This window comes from Mirounga angustirostris, unplaced genomic scaffold (genome assembly GCF_029215605.1).
Source record: "Mirounga angustirostris isolate CCGP_5_RB_7025 unplaced genomic scaffold, mMirAng1.0.hap1 SCAF_5, whole genome shotgun sequence".
In the NCBI taxonomy this organism is placed as follows: Eukaryota; Metazoa; Chordata; class Mammalia; order Carnivora; family Phocidae; genus Mirounga; species Mirounga angustirostris.
In genome coordinates this window covers 149,709,678-149,728,973 of record NW_026991713.1, presented here as the reverse complement: position 1 = coordinate 149,728,973, position 19,296 = coordinate 149,709,678, and the positions used below count along the sequence as shown (strand labels likewise).

At 44.7% G+C, this 19,296-nt stretch overlaps 1 protein-coding gene across 3 annotated transcripts in view; it reads left to right on the top strand.

The window, feature by feature from the left end:
* CPPED1 (calcineurin like phosphoesterase domain containing 1) overlaps positions 1–2,658 on the top strand; it is a 101,367-nt gene extending 98,709 nt beyond the window's left edge. For all 3 annotated transcript variants that reach the window (XM_045874999.3, XM_045874998.3, XM_045874997.3), the window contains one exon: positions 1,661–2,658. In XM_045874999.3, coding sequence (XP_045730955.1) covers positions 1,661–1,890 — 230 coding nt within the window. In that variant the 3' untranslated portion in view covers positions 1,891–2,658. The remainder of the gene's footprint in view (positions 1–1,660) is intronic.
* Positions 2,659–19,296: the final 16,638 nt, after the last annotated feature.

The following is a 19,296-nucleotide window of genomic DNA, read 5'->3' as shown; positions in this document are numbered from 1 at the left end:
GTGTTCTGTTTTAATGGCTGTCTTTAATGGCCATGTTTCTAAGCTTTCATTACCAGTTATTCTCATTGAATTCATGCCTGTTTTGTTTCATAACATCTGGTTCTTTTCCTTTATTAAGGACTTTTTGATGCCCTAAACATACTCATTTTAAATATTTTTCAGGCAGTTTTATATCATTCATTTCACCTGGAGTAGTGAATTCATATTCCTGATTGAGGAATCTGTAGACTGTCTTAGTTAGCATGAAATTTCTTCCCGGGCGGTGGGATTTGTTTCAGATTCAATTTGATTAAGAGGTAATTTCAGCTTTGGTTTTTCCTTCACTTTCTCTCTTGAATAGCTTCTCCTTGTCTAGTGGTTTGGGTCACCTCCACCCCAGCCCCTACCCAGGGCCAGGTCTTATAGTAGAGCTTGAGGGCCCTTGCCCACAGTCACACTGAGAAAACATGTCTCATTTCCTAGACTTGAGCCTGTGTCTGTCCTTCATTCCTAGACCCATAGATTGCTACAAGCCCTAGCCCAGTGCTGTGCTGCAGTCAGCTCCTACCCAGTTCATGAAAACCAATTATTAAATTTTAAGGAATTTTGTGAGCTCCTTGTTAAACAACCATTACTAAACCTTAAATTCTACAAACTCGCCATTAAATAAATTATAATAAAAAGCAAAGGTCATAAATACTCAAAACTGATTATTTTCTAACTATCTTGCTACATGTTGCTATTACCATGCTGGCAAGGTAGTTCACAGCTTCTGTGCCTGTGTGGTAGAAGCACTATATAATGATGCTACCAGGCATCTCTTCCCACGTCTGGGCAGTGACGTCACGTCGTCGGTAATGTGAAATCAGCCACCATCAGAGTGTTCACCCCATGGAAATTAGTAAACATTACAGATTGGTTCTCTTTTATTTTCTGGAGGACTTGTTAGAAACACCTGCATACCACGACCCTAGCCCCAGGCAGCACGCTACAATGGTTTTTTGCATCCTCTTTCCATAAACAGAGGTTCCCGCGCCAACCCTCTTTCAAATGGGGGCCGGGCTTTATTTCCTCCTATCACAGAAACTGCTTGCAGTCTCTGTCACCCTCCAGGAGCTTAACTCCCAGCAGCACTGTAACCCCGCTCATTACTCTGCCTTTCTGCCTTGTTTCTCATCCACGGAGCTATTTGTTTTGATTTTGAAGCTACTTCTGTCCTTTGGTTTTCTTTTTTAGATTTTATCCATCATGGCTCTTGAGTGTGGAGCGGAGGAGGTACATTAAATGTTGAGCATGCTGTACTGTCTTGAATAAAACTCCATAAACATTCTTTTTTCTAGACATTTAACTTCCATAATATGGCTGTTTATATAGGCCTCAAAATATTTCCTTCCGCTTCCTGTATCTCTCCCAAAGTCAGTCACTTCATCTTCTCTCTTCTTGTTCCCTAGCACTTTCTTGTACCACTTATGACAAATGTGTTAATATGTTGTATCGATGAATTATCCTTGTAAGGATTCTGGATGTCACATATGTAGTCTTCTCGTTTATTATGCACTGAGTAATATTAGCGCATTTAATTTTATAACATACTCTATTGCTCCCAGAAGGAAGCCGTGGAGCCCCCAGTTCCCTAAATGAAGATCCTTGGCCCCCTAATGTTTTGTTCCCTCCCCTGCAGGTGTCACAGCTGTGTTCTCAGGCCACTACCACCGGAATGCCGGGGGCATCTACCAGAACCTGGACATGGTGGTGTCATCGGCCATCGGGTGCCAGTTGGGCGAAGACACCCACGGGCTCCGAGTCGTGGTGGTCACCGCCGAGAAAATCGTTCATCGATACTACAGTTTGGATGAGCTGAGTGAGAAGGGGATAGACGACGATCTCATGGGCCTGATGGAGGAAAAGTGACTGCCCCTTGAGCCTGTGTCTGTCCTTCATTCCTAGACCCATAGATTGCTCCAAGTCCACGGTTCACTTCCATTGGTTTCTTACTTTGCCAGAAAGTGCAGCTGTGCACTGCCCCCTGTTGAAATATAAAAGTATTCCAGGCCGATTTGTGGATTTATGTCATTTTGCATAAATCAGAGAGCTGGGTCCTATCCTCCTATCCTAAGTTATATTCAAAATAGAGAGCTGCCCTCCCCTTAATAAAGAGGGGGGTGGGGAAAGCCTGAAAACAAAGGAATAAATGATATTAGAATCTTGCTGCCTCAGTGTTTGAGTCAGTTCTCCTAATGATGGGTTTCTCAGCTCTGCCTGTGAAATCGATTGCTTCCCAGTAGCGGATGGTAAAAGTCTACCTGTCACCCTCCATCCCACCTTGATATCCAAGTGCGGTCTTTGATAATTCCGTGAACAAACCGCATCTGATTGTCTTAGATTGTGTTCACGACTCCCAAAATGCTAGGCAGAAACAAAGGTCATCGCCTTTCCTTCCTAACAAGGCAAATCATTATATCCCATTAGCAGAGCTGCGTGGGCTTCTTTTTTTTTTTTTTTTTTTTGCACGGAACTGAGTAGACAACACTTGCTATTAAATTTTGAGGCTCCTACTATTGTTGACGATGCGTTCGATGCTAGTCAAAGTTGAATTTGCCTTCTGGGTGATGAGAAAAGCCTCCTTGGCACACAAATTGGCCATCTCTATAAACCTCCCTCCCCCTGCCCGCCCACCCAGAGACTAGAACTGAAGCCCCAAAGCACCGCCTCTCTGTCTGTTTTGAGTTTCTTCACGGTCCCCTCTGAGGGCACAGGAGCTCCACAGATTGGCGTTCTTGTGTGATGGGGATGGCCCTCCATTTATGAGCCTCTTCGCTGTGTCTCCTTGGACAGAGCAAGCAGGAGTCGATGCTGAGTTCTGAAAAGAAACAAAGCAGGAACCCTGGCGGGCACAAAAACGGTACATTCAGCCCTGTGATCTAAATCGGCGCCGACTTGGATGAAATGAACAGGGGGCAGGATCCATTGGCAAAGGAGCGCGGGTGGTTTAAAATCAACACCGTTTTTATGTGATCTCCTTTGCCGCTGCTTCTCTGCGGCTGCCGACTGCGCAAGATCGTGTCTGTTGCCCCGTCCGATGGGGAGCCCCGGCACTCCGTCCCGCCCGAACAACCTCACGGCACCAGGTGGTGGCATCCATCAGACCCAAACCAGCAGTTACAAATGAACTGCAAAGTCTATTAAATCAAAAGACTTTCTTGTTAAAAAGTTTTAGTCAATGTAGCAAAACCGTGAAAAATTAAAGAGAAGGATAATTGCGTATGTAAATTCATAAGGCACAAAAGAGAAGTTAATTGTGCTACAGATCGGTGATGCACTGTAGCTCGTTGTGTTGTGGCACAAGAAAATTAAAATCTTTCAAAATTAGAATGCTCCCGTTTTAGTATTTTGCCGCAGAGTTGCTCTGTGTTCATTTTTCTCAACAACAGGTGTGGCTTGAAGAGGTCAGGAACAGGAGGTCAGTAAAAAGTAATAAGCAACGCTTATTATGTGCTGACTTTCAGAATCAGATGGCAGGGTCGTAAATGCAGGTGTGGGGCTACTGGGAGCACAGGGAACAGGAATCCTAACGGACCGCCGGAGCCCTCTCTGTTGTATGACGTGTGCAAGATGCTCAGTAGGCTGGGGCACCTGGAATGGGATGGGGAGTGGAGATAATTCAAAGTAATGGAAATGAAATTTCTAAATCTCCTTCCCCACAAACCTAATATGTAAAAGAAATGATTCAAAACACAGCAAAGATACGCGAAGAATAGGGAACCATAAGAAATTCTCACCATTTTTTAGGTAACCAGCGGTATTCCCTGATGCTGGTTGGTTCAGAAAGAAATGATTTTTTAGATAAGTGTGTATTGTTCTGATAATAGCTATTTACCAATGCATTCACTATGATTGCCTTTTCTTTAAAAAAGAAAAGCACATTAAAAAATAAGTGCCTTATGCTGTGGAAAACAATAAAATCCTCCATGATCCTAAGCGCTATGGTGTTCAATGTTTCTTATGTGCTAAGTACGTTTTAAGTGCCTTGGCTCAGAGAGGTGGGGCCACTTGGCTGAGATCACACCGCTCATCAGTGGGGAAGCAAGGATTGAGATGCAGGCAGTCCAACTGTCCAGCCCAGGCTCCTTAACACGATCCTCTCTTTCCTAGAAAACATTTTTCATGGATGAGAGCTTTGTACCAGCTCAGTGGCAACACTACCATATTCAGCACCATTAACCACCTTTACTGGACAGCAACCCAATGTGAGCTGGAAGCCCTGGGACTTGATCCCAGGGTTTGCAAAGCCCAGACACACCCAGGTCCAGAGTGACAAAGCCTGTCCAGATTGTTCGAGTCAGAGAATGTTTACCAGAGGAGACTGGATGACTGAGGTGGACCCATAATGGACCACGGGACACAGCTTTGCCCACATCAGTAAACGCTTCATCACATGATGCTCACTCCTTGCTTACAGGTCCCTTCCCTGGGGGTAGGACACCTGCATCTCCCAAGGCAAGCAGTGCCACCCAATGCTCCCCATCTAACTCATCATTTTAATTGGGGGTGTTAATAGGGGGGCTACTAAAAGGAAAAGGTTATTTAAGGAAATCTAAAATTGAGTTGTCAAGACTCAAGTAGGTTTGTGGAGAGAGGTGGGGAGACACCTAATTGCATTCACCTTTTACAATAAGTAAGTTTATCTCTAGAATTCAGTCATGTTTCCCCTGAGGTTGGAGAATAGGGGGGAAGAGTCTTTAGTAAACTTTATGGAACTGAGCAAACAGAGAGAATGTTTCATAATATCTTGTGATTTCCAGCATTACAAGGTTGTCAGTCCCTGATAGAGTTACAAGGCAAACCCTAGTTTTAAGCCTGAATAACACTAGGACCATTTCCCTTATGTACTGCAAAAGATAACCGAGTTACAGATAACTGTAGAAACTATATACACATAATACAGCTTAATATTATAGTCTGTATTCTCATTGAAATCTTTTGAGAAAAAATACCAAAAACATTATTTGCATTTACTTGAACTCTTAATACTTATTCCCCAAGTAGTGCCTAAAAACAGCTCTGCACAGTTGTGAAATTAAGTAGCAATATTGTATTGAGCTGGGGGGAAAAGGAAGATTTAGGAATCAGTTGTCAAGGCAAGTTCTATTAAAAGCTTTCTGTAATAGACAGCAGGGATTTCTTGTTCACATAACCTTAGCAGTTTTGGTTGCACCTGCAAGAGGTAGTACTTGACAGGTAATATTGATTTTTTTTTATAACTTCATAAAATACTGTCTTATGTCATTGGAGAGTTCTTAGGGATTCTTGGAATAATAATGATAATAATGACTTCTAACACCTTTCTAGAAAAGATTTTACTGACTAAATTCTCTTTTTCCTTCAATGGATTTTTATTGCCATTATTTCTTTACTATTAGACATTACACATAAACAGATATATACACATTGGATTTTTCTTTTAAATAAAACCTAAAGGACCTATGTAGATTTTTTTTAAAACCCTAGATAAATAAAGTTGACTGAACATGAATAATCAGAAGGTACCTTTCATTATCTGTTCTGATATTTGTCTTTAAGAAGTCATTTTCTTCACAAAAGGAACTTTGCACCTCCTGTAGAATAAAGTTCAGACTCCTTCCTATGACTGCCCAGGGCCCATTCACTCTGCCCCAGACCTCCTCTCAGCCTTGTCTGTATGGCCTCTCCTTGTAGAACATCCCACCACCCTTTGTACTGCTGTTTCCTCTGATGGGAACTGGCCTCCATCACATTTTGACCTTAGCTCAACGGTCACTCCCCACAGTGGCCTCTCACCACCTTCTCTGTTGTTATGCTGCTCATCCTCAGGTGTGGCCCTGTTTATTTTCTTCATAGCACACCATTAAGAGATTTGCTGGCTTCCTGATCCTCGTGTGTATTCCCTACCAGCATGCAAGCTTCAGAGCAGCAGGGACCTGGTCTGACTCATTGGCCATTCTCCCCCCCAATGCCTAGAACCATACCAGGGGCATGGGGTGGGGGTGGGGCTGCTCAGTGAATACTTGGCCGTGAATGTGGAATAATAAGGTAAGCAAGGACATATAGTAATACTTAATTATCCACATCAACACTCAACAGGGGAGGAAGGAGGGAGAGGAGGCCACATCCCTAAGCCTGTGGTAGTTCTGTTGGGATTGTCCTCAACGTCAGGGATTGTCAACAGGCCAGCAAATAACTGGCAGCATCACTGTTCTCTTTGGTTCCCCACTCACGGTGAAGGAATTGGGGTAATGATCAAGTGTCCTTGACTCTTAGTAATTCTAAACCCAGCTCACTGAATGAATACTCTGCCAGTAATCAAAACAAGTCAGTCCAGAGAAGGGTCTGATTCTAAATTAAAGGATATATGGGAATGTGTAAAAGAGATGGCCGGAAATATAAGTCTGGGACTCAGAAGTGACAAGTGCATCTTGGAAGTGCTGCCGGAAGAGCTTATGTTCTATGAATTGACGTTCCTGACAAAATTTGGCAGCACAGGAGGAGACCTAAGGACAGTGCCCTAAAGCAGACTTTTAGGGAACATTTTTGTTTCCTGCAAAAAAAGCAAAAGATGGAAGCCAACAAGGAGTGAAGGGGAACCTTGCTGAAAAGTTCAGACTGGTGCACACTGAACAAACAGGGAAAGGAATTGGCTCCACTTGCAGTTTAATGCTTTAAGCGCCCTCCCCTCCCCAGACCAGTGTTCTTGCACATAAGTACAGTCTCTAAAAAACCTACCTGGTAATTTGGAGAGTGAACAAAACTAGAACTCAAACCTTCCCCTCTCTCCTCCACCCCACACTTTGCCTTTGTGGAGCACCACATTAGGGATGGATAACGTTACTGAAAAATCCACCATCTACTTACCAGAGAAACCAGGGAGAGAATCCCGGGTCACTGGAGAGGGAGGAATCCCAGAGGGGATACAGCTGGTTAGGAATCTCCTAGTTTTGTATATGAGCTCACACAAATCTCTGGTTTACCCCTAAGTATGCACAAGCAGAACAAGCAGGACAGCAAAAGCCCAAAGAATTGAATGTGATTTAGACAGCTGCCCTGAGCAGAGAACGTACCATGGAAGTCTAATCAAGTTAACTGCCTGCTGATGCAAAAATAAAACCTCAACAATCTTCAGAGGAATATAAAAGAATCCCCGTTCTCTACAACATAACATGCATGATGCCCAGAATGCAATCCAAAATCACTTGTGCAAAATAAACAAAAACAACAAGAATCTATGAGTTACTCTCAAAGGAAAAGACAACCAACCCCGCGATGCCCCAGATGCTGAAATTGCCGCACGGCAACAGGAAGCAGCTATGGTAATGCTCAATTGGAAATGGAACGTATGCTGACATTTCCAAAGCAAATGGAAAAATGTTGAATGACAAGGAAGTCTATCTCTTCTGAAAAATAGAACGTATAAAAATAATCAAATGGAAATTTCAGAACTGAAAAAATACAGTATCTGAAACTTTAAAATTCCCTAGATGGGCTTAATATCAGAACAGGGATGAGCAAACATGAAGATAGATGAATAGAAATTAACTAATTTAAAGGCAAAGAGAAATAGAGTTGGGAAAAAAAAAAACTCAGGGACCTGTGGGACAATGTCAGAAGGTCTAATGTACAGGTTATATGTGTCCCAGGAAGGAAAGAAATAATGGAGCAGAAAAATATTTGAAGAAATTAAAGCCAACCACTTCCCTTACTTGGTAAAAGACAAAAATTCCAGATGCTCAATAAACACAGAAAACATGAGCCATAAAACAAAATATCACCCAACTGAATTTTATAAAGACTCCGCTTTTCAAAAGACACCACTAAGAAAATGGAATGGAAGCCACGGGCTGAAAAATATATTTGCAACACATTTATCAAATAAAAGACTTGTATCCAGAATGTGTAAAGCTCTCACAATTCAATTTAAAAAATAGTTAATAAAAAAGTGGGAAAAATAGTTGCACAGATACTTAACAAAAGAAAATATATGATGAATGGCCAATAAGCACATGACAAATGCTCAACATCACAGCCTGCATGGAAGTGAAAATTAAAACTGCAGTGAGACACCATCTGGCTCTCACTAGAACAGCTGAAATGGCAAAGACAAACAATACTCAGTGATGGCAAGGATTGGGTACAACTCCAACTGCAATATCGGGATTTACAATAAGAAGTACATACTAGGTTTTTTCATCCTTGTCTCTGGCAGAGAGTTCCTAAAACTCTTGGAATCTCCTAAGTGCTAAGAAAGATGAAGGTGCCGGGGCGCCTGGGTGGTTCAGTTGGTTAAGCGACTGCCTTCGGCTCAGGTCATGATCCTGGAGTCCCGGGATCGAGTCCCGCATCAGGCTCCCTGCTCAGCGGAGAGTCTGCTGCTTCCTCTGACCCTCCTCCCTCTCCTGCTCTCTGTCTCTCATTCTCTCTCTCTCAAATAAATAAATAAAATCTTAAAAAAAAAAAAAGAAAGAAAGATGAAGGTGCCTTTTGCTATTGTTCACAAGCCCCTCCCAATGTCACCTGAGTTTATGTTAATGAGGTGACTTTTGGAAAGCTCCTAAGGATGGGGGCTGGTTGTGCAGAGAACGAACCATTTGATTGGAGTGTCCCTTGGGGGAGTGCAGATTGGCTGGAGTTTGAATTAATCACCAAATGGCCTATGATTTAATCCATTGTGCTTATATAATGAAGCCTCCATAAAAAACCGAAGAGATGGGGTTTAGATCGCTTGCAGATATTGCACATGGAGGTGCTGAGAGGGTGATGCACCCAGAGAGGGCATGGCAGCCCACTCCCCCTTCCACGTATCTTGCCCTATGCATCTCTCCCACCTGCCTGTTCCTGAGTTACATCCTCTTCTAATAAACTGGTAATCTAGTAAGTGAAATATTTCTCTGAGTTCTATGAGCCACTTTAGCAAATTAACCAAACCCGACGAGGGGGTGTGGGAACCTCTAGTTTATAACTGACCAGTCAGAAGCACAGGGGACAACCTGGACAACCTGGACTTGCAGCTGAAGTGGGGAAGGGGACAGTCTTGTGGGACTGAGCCCTAGGCTGTGGAACCTGACACCATCTCCAGGTAGAGAGTGTCAGAATTGAGGTAACTTGTGGGACACCCAGCTGGGGTGGAATTGCTTGGTCATGGGCGAGTTGGGGGGGGGGCAGAGGAGGGAGGTGGGGACCCACACACTTGGTAACAGAAGTGTCAGGAGAGTAGTGAATAAAGGAAGAGTGTCTCCTGCATCTGTGCTCATATACATTCTTGTTGAGAATATTAAATGGTACAACCATGTTAGAATATAGTTTGGCAATTTCTTAAAAAATTCAGTTTCACCTGTGATGCTGCCATTCCACTCCTGGGGATTTGCCCAAGGAAAATGTAAACGTATTTCCACATAGAAACTTGAGCCTAACAGCTTACTCGTAATAATAACCCAAAACTAGAAACAACCCAAATGCCCCTCAGTAACCAAATGAACAAGCAAAATGTGGTACATTCATACAATGGGATACTACCCAGCACAAAAAGGAAGGAATTATCGATAGATGGAGTAACATGGGTGAATCTCAAAATTACCATGCTGAGTAGAAGAAGTCGCACTTTTTCCATACATTTAAGTCAGTTCCACTTACAGCAAAGTCTAGAAAATGCAGACTAACCTATAGTGACAGAAAGCAGATCAGTGGTTGCCTGGAAACGGGGGCAGAGCAAGGGATGGCCGGTAAAGGGGGCAAAAGGAAAGTTTTACGGGGGATGGAAGTGTTCTGTATCCTTTTGTGTTTTTGTGACACAGGTGTATAATCTGCCAAAGCTCATTGAAGATTTTAAATGTGTGCAGCTTAGTAGTTTATTTTACAAAAACTGTTTCTCAATAAAGTTGAGGCATTTTGTCATGTGAGATGCTTGTTTCCAGAGCTCCTGTGCCTCTAAAGACAGACCCAGGTTTGAATCCAGGCTCTCAGGTTTTACCGTGAACATGGGTTCTCTCGCAAGACTTGCTAACCTCCTATATCTCAGTTTCCTCATCAGTAAAAGCACACACTCCATCAGATGGAACGCTTCTAGCCAATGGTAACAATATCAGATCAGAAAGGGCTTGATAAGTAAGGGGGTTATTTTTCTCATACAACGTAAGTCCTGAGTCCTGATGTTGGTGGTTCTGGGATGTTCGAGCAGCTCAGTGGGTCAGCTCTGTGTCGACAGCTCCTTGATTCCTACCTACTGACAAGATGACGGCCCAGCTCCAAGCATCACCTCCACATGGAAATGTGTTCCACGATGTGAAGAAAGGGCTGGTGGAGTGGGTCTCTACCTCCAGACTCACTTTTTCTATCAAGAGGGAAATTATCACCCAGAGGCCCCCAACAGATCTCCATCCTAAGTCCCATTGGCCAGAACCAGAAATACCAACAATACAAACCAACAGCCACTGCAGTCACCAAAAAAGACCCTAGGATGAGGGTTCAGGCCCACCCCAGTAATTGTGAAAGAGCACCTCGCTGTGTACGTGAAAGCCACTCTACAAGCTGCTAAAGAAATGAGTAGTGAGAAGGAAACGGGCATCAGCAGAGACCCGTCTTTCCAGGGAACTCGGGAGGGGAGTAGACTGAGAACAAGTGGAGAAAGTTGTGTGGGTCGAGCCATCTGGAGCGAGAACAGGGCTGAATGTGGACACGGAAAAGGACATTGGAGGGGGAAAGAAATGGGCTTGGGAGCATAGCCTTGGCCACGAGAGAAGAATGGAGAGGACGGAACAGGTGATAAGGCTGGGAGCGTGGATGGAGCCATGGGGCGACTTGACGGGCAGGCATATCCCACTTCCCACCGATGCGTTTCTCAGAGGGGCTCCCAGTTTGTGCTTCACTGAGAAGCGAGGGAGACTCTCTGGATTAATGCACAGTTCAGCTTCGTCTTGTCAGGCGAGAGCCACCATCTGGTCGCCATCTGGCTATCCCTGACTCTCTGCCTCCAGGTGGGCCATATGGGATGGGTTTTAGACGTCGAAGGAGAACAATGCAGGGTGTGGCTTACAACCGTGCTGGAGAAAAGTCTCTCCTTGGGTTTTGAGACTCTTCTTTCCCAGCTTTCCCAAAGAAACTAGATGATTTCATCTCATATAACATCTTTGAAAGACTCCCTGGATTTGCTTTTTTTTTTTTTTTAAAGCTACCAAACTGGAACATTGTGTCCCTTAAGCACCTATTTTAGCTGTCACAGATTTTGAAAAGCCATTTAAATGAAATTGTACTGTACTGATCATGCAGCCCTGTACTTTCCCGATCTCCAGTGCTTGTCAGACAAGGTCACAAGCTCCTGAGGACACGAACAGTGTCTCGTTGGCCATTGTGTTCTCATCACCTGGCCCAGGGCCTGGTACCCGTTGTACATATGTGTTGGCATACTCCACTCAGCAACCTTCCATACCAGGAACCCTCCCTCCAACTATTCATCCATCCCAAAGACGTTTGCCAAGTAGGGACCACACCCTGCGCCAAGCACCCCTGAACAGAAAGCAGCCTTCAACTTCAGCGAGACAATTTAAACATTGACGTTCCTTGCGTCCCAGACAGCCTGCTCTACTCCCTTCTGTCCTTGGCAAGCATCAGTACCCAGCTGTGCACCGCCCCCTGTTGAAATATAAAAGTATTCCAGGCCAATTTGTGGATTTACGTCCTTTTGCTTAGCGAGGAGCCTGCTTCTCCCTCTCCCCTCCCCCCGGCTCATGCTCTCTCTCTCTCTCAAATAAATAAATAAAATATTTTAAGAAATAGATTTATATTCCCAAATTTCTGGGATAACATGGTTGCTGATAATTACAACAGGTGGTGAGAACGGGTCTGGCAGTGGGAGCAGGGAAGAAGGAAGGCAGGTGTCACGAAGAGCAGAGTGGCAGTTGATGTTTTTATGACTCATCCTCAAAAGGAAACAAGAAACTGCCCTCTGGTCAGCTGTGGGGGTGGAGGGCTGGTGGCTGAGGCACGGGGGACATCAGCTACACAGCCGGCCACCCCTCGTGCGTGAGCTCACTGAACGCTGCCGACAGCACCCCCAAGGTGAGTACTGTTATTATCCCCATTTTACAGAGGAGGAGACTGAAGCCCAGAGACATTAAGGAACTCACCCAGGATCACACAGCTGGAGAGTGGCAGAGCTAAGTCTAACCCAAGCCGTGCGATCAGAGCCCAGAACTCCTACACTGTACCCAGCCTCCAAGTGTCCTGCCAGGGCTCTGACACGGGGGCAGGCCCCAGCCCCCTGTGCTGAAAGGGCTGAAAGCAACACGCGTGGCCCCTCAGCTGCACAGGGTCAACCGTGTCACCAAACAGGACCCCAGCCTGTCCTCCTTCCAACGTGGAGGCCCCTCTTCTCCTCTCAGAGTCACAGACTGGAAAGCAAATTCTCTCCATCCCCAAATTACGTCTCCTCGGACAAATGGAATGCAGTTTATCTATTTAATTATTCAATCAAGTTTTTCTGTCTCCAAGGAATTCTGGCAATAAAGTCACACATCCCCTGCAAGATCTCCAGCAGAGGGGTTTCTGGGCCAGCCTCACCTACAGAGACTCTAGCTTCTGTCACAGATGAAAAGAAAGTTTCATTAGCTTTATTTACATCTCCTGACATAATTGGCCAGTGGAGTGTAAATGCTGATGTCATGTCTAATTAGCGGTGGCCTCTGCCCTCCTGGTCACTGTACCCCGTCTGGCTTGTTTATATGGATGGAGCCGTTTCATAGGGAGCATCTTTATGAACTAGCCCCCCCATGGAGATGTTCTAATTATCATTCAAGAAAACAAGCTTTCTGATGTTGTGTAGACAGTTCAGCAACATCTTCCCAACAGGGCTGATAATTGTAACACCCTTTTGGTGCATGGTGGGCATTTCTGAAGGTGGTAACACTAGATCCTAGGGAACTAGAAATTTGGAACTCAGCTCTGCTTCTCTCTGTCCTGGACACCTTGCCATTCTTGGCTTCCGTTGGGTTCTTCATGGGCTCTAAGGCTAATTGTTTGCATTGGAATGAATTTTGCCAAGGATCAGAAATTCTGATTAAATCGCTAGTGCAATCATCATGCCCCTGGGCACAATTTACTGTCATGAAATCAAACCCAGCAGAAAGAAAAACGGTTCAATACCTAAAGGATTAGAGCAGTTACAAATATTAATTGATTCTGATAAATTCCACAATGTGCTTTTGTTTCAAAAGGAAAAAGAGTAGGGGAATAATTTGATCTCCCCAGTGGCAGGATTCCACTGAGCTTTGGAGAAGTAAAGATTTTTAACAAAATTAATTACAGTCTGAAAACGTTAGTCTGGCAACAATGCTCTCTTCCTGCTGCACATTACCCAGTTCCAGGAAGTCTGTAAGAGAGAAGCCATGCACCATCAGAGGACCAAGGAGGCTCATTACAAGTTTTCTTAATTGCTGTAATGTCGTTGCCTTTTTGACTCTCGTCTTTGCCACTCCTTAGCCCATCCCTGCTGTCATTCTCTGTACCTCCTCCCCCTCTCCCTCATTGTCTCCCCCTCTGTCTGTCAACATTTTTCGTCGAAGCCCCTGGTGCTCCCATTTCTCTTAAATAAATCTCTACATTTTCAACCACTAGTCTGGGCTCGGACCCCCCATCTCCCCTTGGCCGTGGCTGACCAAGCAGGACCTTGCTTTGCCGGCAGATCTCTCTGAGGGTACGCTGTCCCTCCTCTCCAGTTCCAGAGGCCACAATTTCCCACAGGCAAGACTGGTGTGCTCCCAGTTACCCACTTTGTATTCCAAACCCCTTCTCCTACATGGCCTTTCCCTCCTTTATGTATTCATTGCACGAATTCTTGGCTACCTGCTCTGTGCTGGGGATACACCTCATGGCTCATTGTCATTGAAATCATCTACCAATCTTCTGGTAACTCATCCCTCTTTTATGGAAAGCTTTGGGACCTTCTTAACAGGTCTTCCCATCCACCCCAAGTGTAACCTTCATCCAGGGTGACTTCGTGGCCGTGTGAACCACCCACATGCCACTAGCATCTGTCACTTACCCTGTGCAGCATCCACTGCCCCTTCTGATTTTACTCTGCGGGAGCCTCCTCTCCCCCACTTTAGTTTGTGTTGATCAGGTGGGGTTGGTCCCATTCCTGGACTTTGCCCATGGTGGAAGCAGGAGTGCCTGTGACAAATCAGAGTGCCACGAGGTTCTGGTGCCAGGGTGCTAGACAAGGCCACATGATCCAGATCAGATCAAGGAGATCAAGGAGCTATAATCCCAGGACTGTTGCTGGAATTACTGGGGGAGGCGCTCTCTTTCTGCTGGAGGCTTCACCTGTAACAGAACCTACCAGGAATGAAACATCATAATGGAAACTAGGGCACAGAAATGGGGGGGAAGGGTAGAGAGAACAAGAAAGAAGACCTAAGAAACCAAAATGAGCTCCTGGGTCCAGCCATGCCTGAAGCCACTCAATGCCTGGTGCCAGTCAATGCCTAGCTGCTCAATTAAATGAGCCAGCAACTCCCTTCTTTGCTTACGTCAGTTTTCTGTTGTTTACAAATCAAAAGAGACCTAAGATAAAATTCCTCATATTGACCTCAACTCCCATTGTGTTCTCCATTCTAACTCTGTAGCTTATTCCCATAAACCAGAGCTGGAGGCTGAAGGATGGGATTATGAGCATGGCAAGGGAGTAATGCATCTTGACCGGTCAGAAGGCAGCACAGACTCATAGGAGAGTTACCAAAAATTCGGGATGAACCTATTTGGGAGGATGAGCCAGCACTTCATAGATGCACATTTGTGATGCTCAATTAATTCTGCAAATATTTATTGATCACCCACTACTCTCCAGGCCCACTTCCAGGTCCAGGACATAGCAGAGGAAAAGTAAGGTGGAATCCCTGTCCTGAATGTCTGTTAAGTCAAGTCCACTGGCTTGTATGTCGGACCAAAAGCCTCATGTCATGTAACAGTTGCCAAAGAGCCTCCCTGCCCTACTCAAGCATTAAAGAAAGATAAAAATCCCCAGGTACTTTAATTATGCCATGAGGTTACCCCTTGGGTAGCCTTTATTCTGCCAAATATAATAGGCACTCTTGTATTTCTCAAAAATCTACGCCATTTACAGCTTATGAGTTGTTGTTGCCCTGGTTCATAATGAGCTATTTGATAGCTATTGACATCTTCCATCTGAGGAGAGCCAGATGGATTAGCCTGGCAGCTGAGTTTCAAGAGATGTCTAGATATGGAAAGGAAAACCTTAGCGATTGTGCTACAGACTGAATGTATCTCCCCCAAATTCACATGTTGACGCTCCATCGCCCAATGTGGTGGCATTAGGAGGTGGGGCCTTTGGTAGGTGATTGGGACACAGTGAGAACAGTCATCTCCGAGTCAGTAAGAAGAGAGCCCTCACCAGCAAACCAGCCACACCAGCACCCTGATCTCAGACTTGCAGCCTCCAGAACTCTGAGGAACTAAATTTGTTGTCTGAGTCACTCACTCCACGGTATTTTGTAAGGCAGCCCAAGCTGATCAGTAGATGCTGTGATAGAAACTTATTGATTCGAATCCCAAAAACATTATGTCAAGAGAATAAGCCTTGCACAAAGGATTATGTGCTCTACATATAAGCATTATCCCATGTGTATGAAATTGGAGAACAGGCAAAACTAATCTAGAATGAAGAATATCAGAACAGTAGTTTCTGGGGGTGGGGCCACGAATTGACTGGGATGGGGCATGAGAGAATTTCTGTGGATAATAATGTTCCATGTCTTGATAGGAGTTTAGATCACACAGGTGTATGCCATTTGTCAGAACTCAGTGAAGGTACAGTCAAGATCTATGCATTTCACTGTATGTAGATCATACATTGAAAGAGATAAAGACAGACATTGGACTCTAGTTAATGATATGCATGCCAAAGTATTTAGGGGTCAAGTATATGAAGTAGGTAATGCCCAAAATTTACTTTGAATTAAAACAAAAATAAAATGTGTCAATGAATGGATAAAGGAACAGATGGGTGGACAGAAGGGTGATAGCAAATACAGCAAAAAGTTCTGGTAGAATCTAGGTGGTGGGTATGTTTACAACCTTTCATTATATTTGCAATTTGTCATTTACAAATATTAGGAAGGGGTGTCTAGGTGGCTCAGTCGGTTAAGCATCTGCCTTCAGCTCAGGTCATGATCCCAGGGTCCTCTACTCAGTGGGGAGCCTGTTTCTCCCTCTCTCTCTGCCCTTTTCCCTCACTCGTGCGTGCTCTCTCTCTCTCTCACTCTCAAATAAATAGATAAATTTTAAAAAATAAAAATATTAGGAGAAAGCTATCAGAATTTAACAATCACTTTCACCCCAATTAAGAAACTTACCAGCCATCAGTAGACACTTATGGAACATCAGGTTCTGTTCTCTGAACTTTACATACGGATCTTATTTCATTTTCCCTAGAATGCTATGCACTCGTTGTTTTATACTCCGTGCACAGGGGCAGAAACAGGCTTTAGATGATAGTGGGTCCAGAGTCCACAGATGGCATATGTCAGAGTGAGTATTTAAACCCCAAAGTCCAGTTTTCTCCCCACTCTGCTCTCCCGCCATGGAGTACCGAGTGCCCCGCTGTCTCAGCTTGAGTTGCTGTCGCCGTAGGCTGGAGGACTTAACAAATGATTTATTTCTGACATTTCTGGAGACCAGGAAGTCCGAGGTCGAGGGACTGTCAGATCTGGTGTCTGGTGAGGGTCCCCTTCCTGGTTTGCCGTCGCCGCCTTCTGGTGTCTCTCATGGCAGAGAACAGAGAGGCAGCAAGCTTTCTCCTGTCTCTTTATAAGGGCACTTGTCCCATTCATACCTCCCAGTTTACACGTTGAAAAGATAACTCCGGCTCAGGTTGGAGAATGTTTTCTTTGCGGGGGTTGGGGGGAAGCCCAAATGCCTGTGGGGATGCCCCCGAACTGTGTTAGGACCACGGTCTTAACTTTGACAGAGGATGAGGGCTTGGACTGAGGCACTGACAGCAACAAGTGACAGAACCGTGGCAAGCCAGGTCAAGAGCTGTATGTCACCAGCTCTTAGGATGCCATCAAAATATTTTATTTCACAAACGGGAAACCTTGTTCAAGGTAATTCAATCCTAGGAAAAAAGCAGAAGGAAGGAGAACCGAGTTGCCCCTAACAACCCAGGGTTGTGGTCTAAATGATAAAGAAGGCCAGAGAGGGGGCGCCTGGGTGGCTCAGTTGGTTAAGCATTCAACTCTTGGTATCAGCTCAGGTCATGATCCTGGGGTCGTGAGATCAAGCCCCCCATCGGGCTCCACTTGAGAGTCTGCTTGAGGTTCTCTCTCTCCCTCTCCCTCTGCTCCTCCCCTCATTCATGCACTCTCTCTCTCGCCCCATCTCTAAAATAAATAAATAAAACCTTTATTTAAAAAAAAAAAAAAGGCCAGAGAGGAAAGGAAAAGAAAGTGATGATTAGAATATCAGGCTAAGACAAAAGACACATCTAAAACACACACATGTTCCAACAAGATCAAAAGGTTACTGGTAAGTTGAAGAATAGTGTAATTATAAAGCTGTCTGAAATGCCGTCAGGGTCAGCCCCATGACCCATCCCTCCACGCCTGCCAGGGATGCTGGGGAGGGCTCTAGAAAAGCCGCCAGCCTTCCCGACACTCAGCTTCTGCTCCATACCCCTCCCTCCTTCCCCTACAGCAGAACCTGTGGATTTCTCTCCAAGACAACCGAAGCCTGTTGACAGCCTGTCCCACCTCTGCGGTCACATGGTAAAAGGTTATTTCCAGCATTCCACTTTTAGCCACACATTAAGCAGAAGGGGTCCTTCCCTTTTCTGTTGGTAATGACCCCTTGCCTCTAAAGAGGTGGCTTTTCGATGTCTTTCTTGAGAAAAAGAGAAGGTGACTCACATCTCAGAAGCCTGAAATCATTAATTTCGAGGCAAATGCGTGTAGATATGGGTAAGTACTTTCAAGCTAATCCCTCTAATCAATAGTCTCTACATTTATCAGGAAAGGAACAGATGGTAGGAGGTTTTAAAAGGAACACAGAGACCAGAGAGAAATATTTCCATTACATCCTGGGTTAGGCAGATCATTAAGCGGGTACTAAATTCTACTGAAGGTTTAGGGAAGAATATATAATTCTGGAATGTTAGAGCTAGAAAGACCCTCTAAGAAAATCAAGTATAGCGGCATGCTCACCATCACTTTCCTCTCACACCTGTACCAGACATCAATAATCAATCACAGCACTCTTGCCCTCTGAATCGCCCCTGACACATGTTCCAGGCATTCATTGTCAATCTTGGTTGTCACCTAGATCTGCATTGTCTCATGTGGTAAAATTTAAAATTAAATTAAAAATACAGTTCTCAGTCACACTAGTCACATGTCAAGTGCTCCATAGCTGCATGTGGCTAGTGGCTACCATACTGGACAGCACAGAATACAACATTTCAATCATTGCAGAAAGTTCCGTTGGACAACACTGCCCTGGATCACTGTTTCCCAAGTGACAGGCATTCACATACCTTTACACTTTTTGCCACACTGACTCACTTTTTAAAAAGGTATTTATTTAGGGGTACCTGGGTGGTATAGTCAGTTAAGCAAACTACTGTTGGTTTCAGCTCGAGTCATGATCTCAGGGTCATGAGATCGACGCCTACAGCGGGTTCCGCACTCACGCAGGGAGTCTGATTCCTCTCTCCCTCTCCTTCTGCCTCTGCACCCTGCACTCTCTAATAAATAGATAAGTCTTTAAAATAAATAAATAATAAAAAGATATTTAATATGGAAATTTTATGTTACCAACTGAAATGGAAAGCCAGCATTGTTTACCATAAAGAGCTCACAGTAGACAGAATCACTCTGAAAGCCAAACAATGTAACTTCATAGTGCTGAGATACTGTTGCTTCCAGAATGCTCTGGTCCTAAAGACGAGTATGGCAGTGACTTGCTAATGATTCAGCAGTATCAGTGTTCACTGTTAGGCCCTCCCCCCTAGTCCTCTTGCTTCTTGGTGAGGTCCTGTGACAGTTTTGGCCAATAGAAAGTGGGAAGAAGCAACACTTGCCATTTCCTGGTGCAGCTCTGAAACCCTCAAGCAATCCTCTACTCACGCTACCTTTCTTCCTCCGCCTGCTAGCTGGAGTAAGATACCTCTGGAAGCAGAGGTGTAAGTTAAGAAGCCTGGGGTTTGATGGCGCCAGTAGGTTGGATGGAGGTTGGCTCCTGAATGACTGGGTGGAGTGAAAAAGGAGCAAGAAATAAGCCCGTATT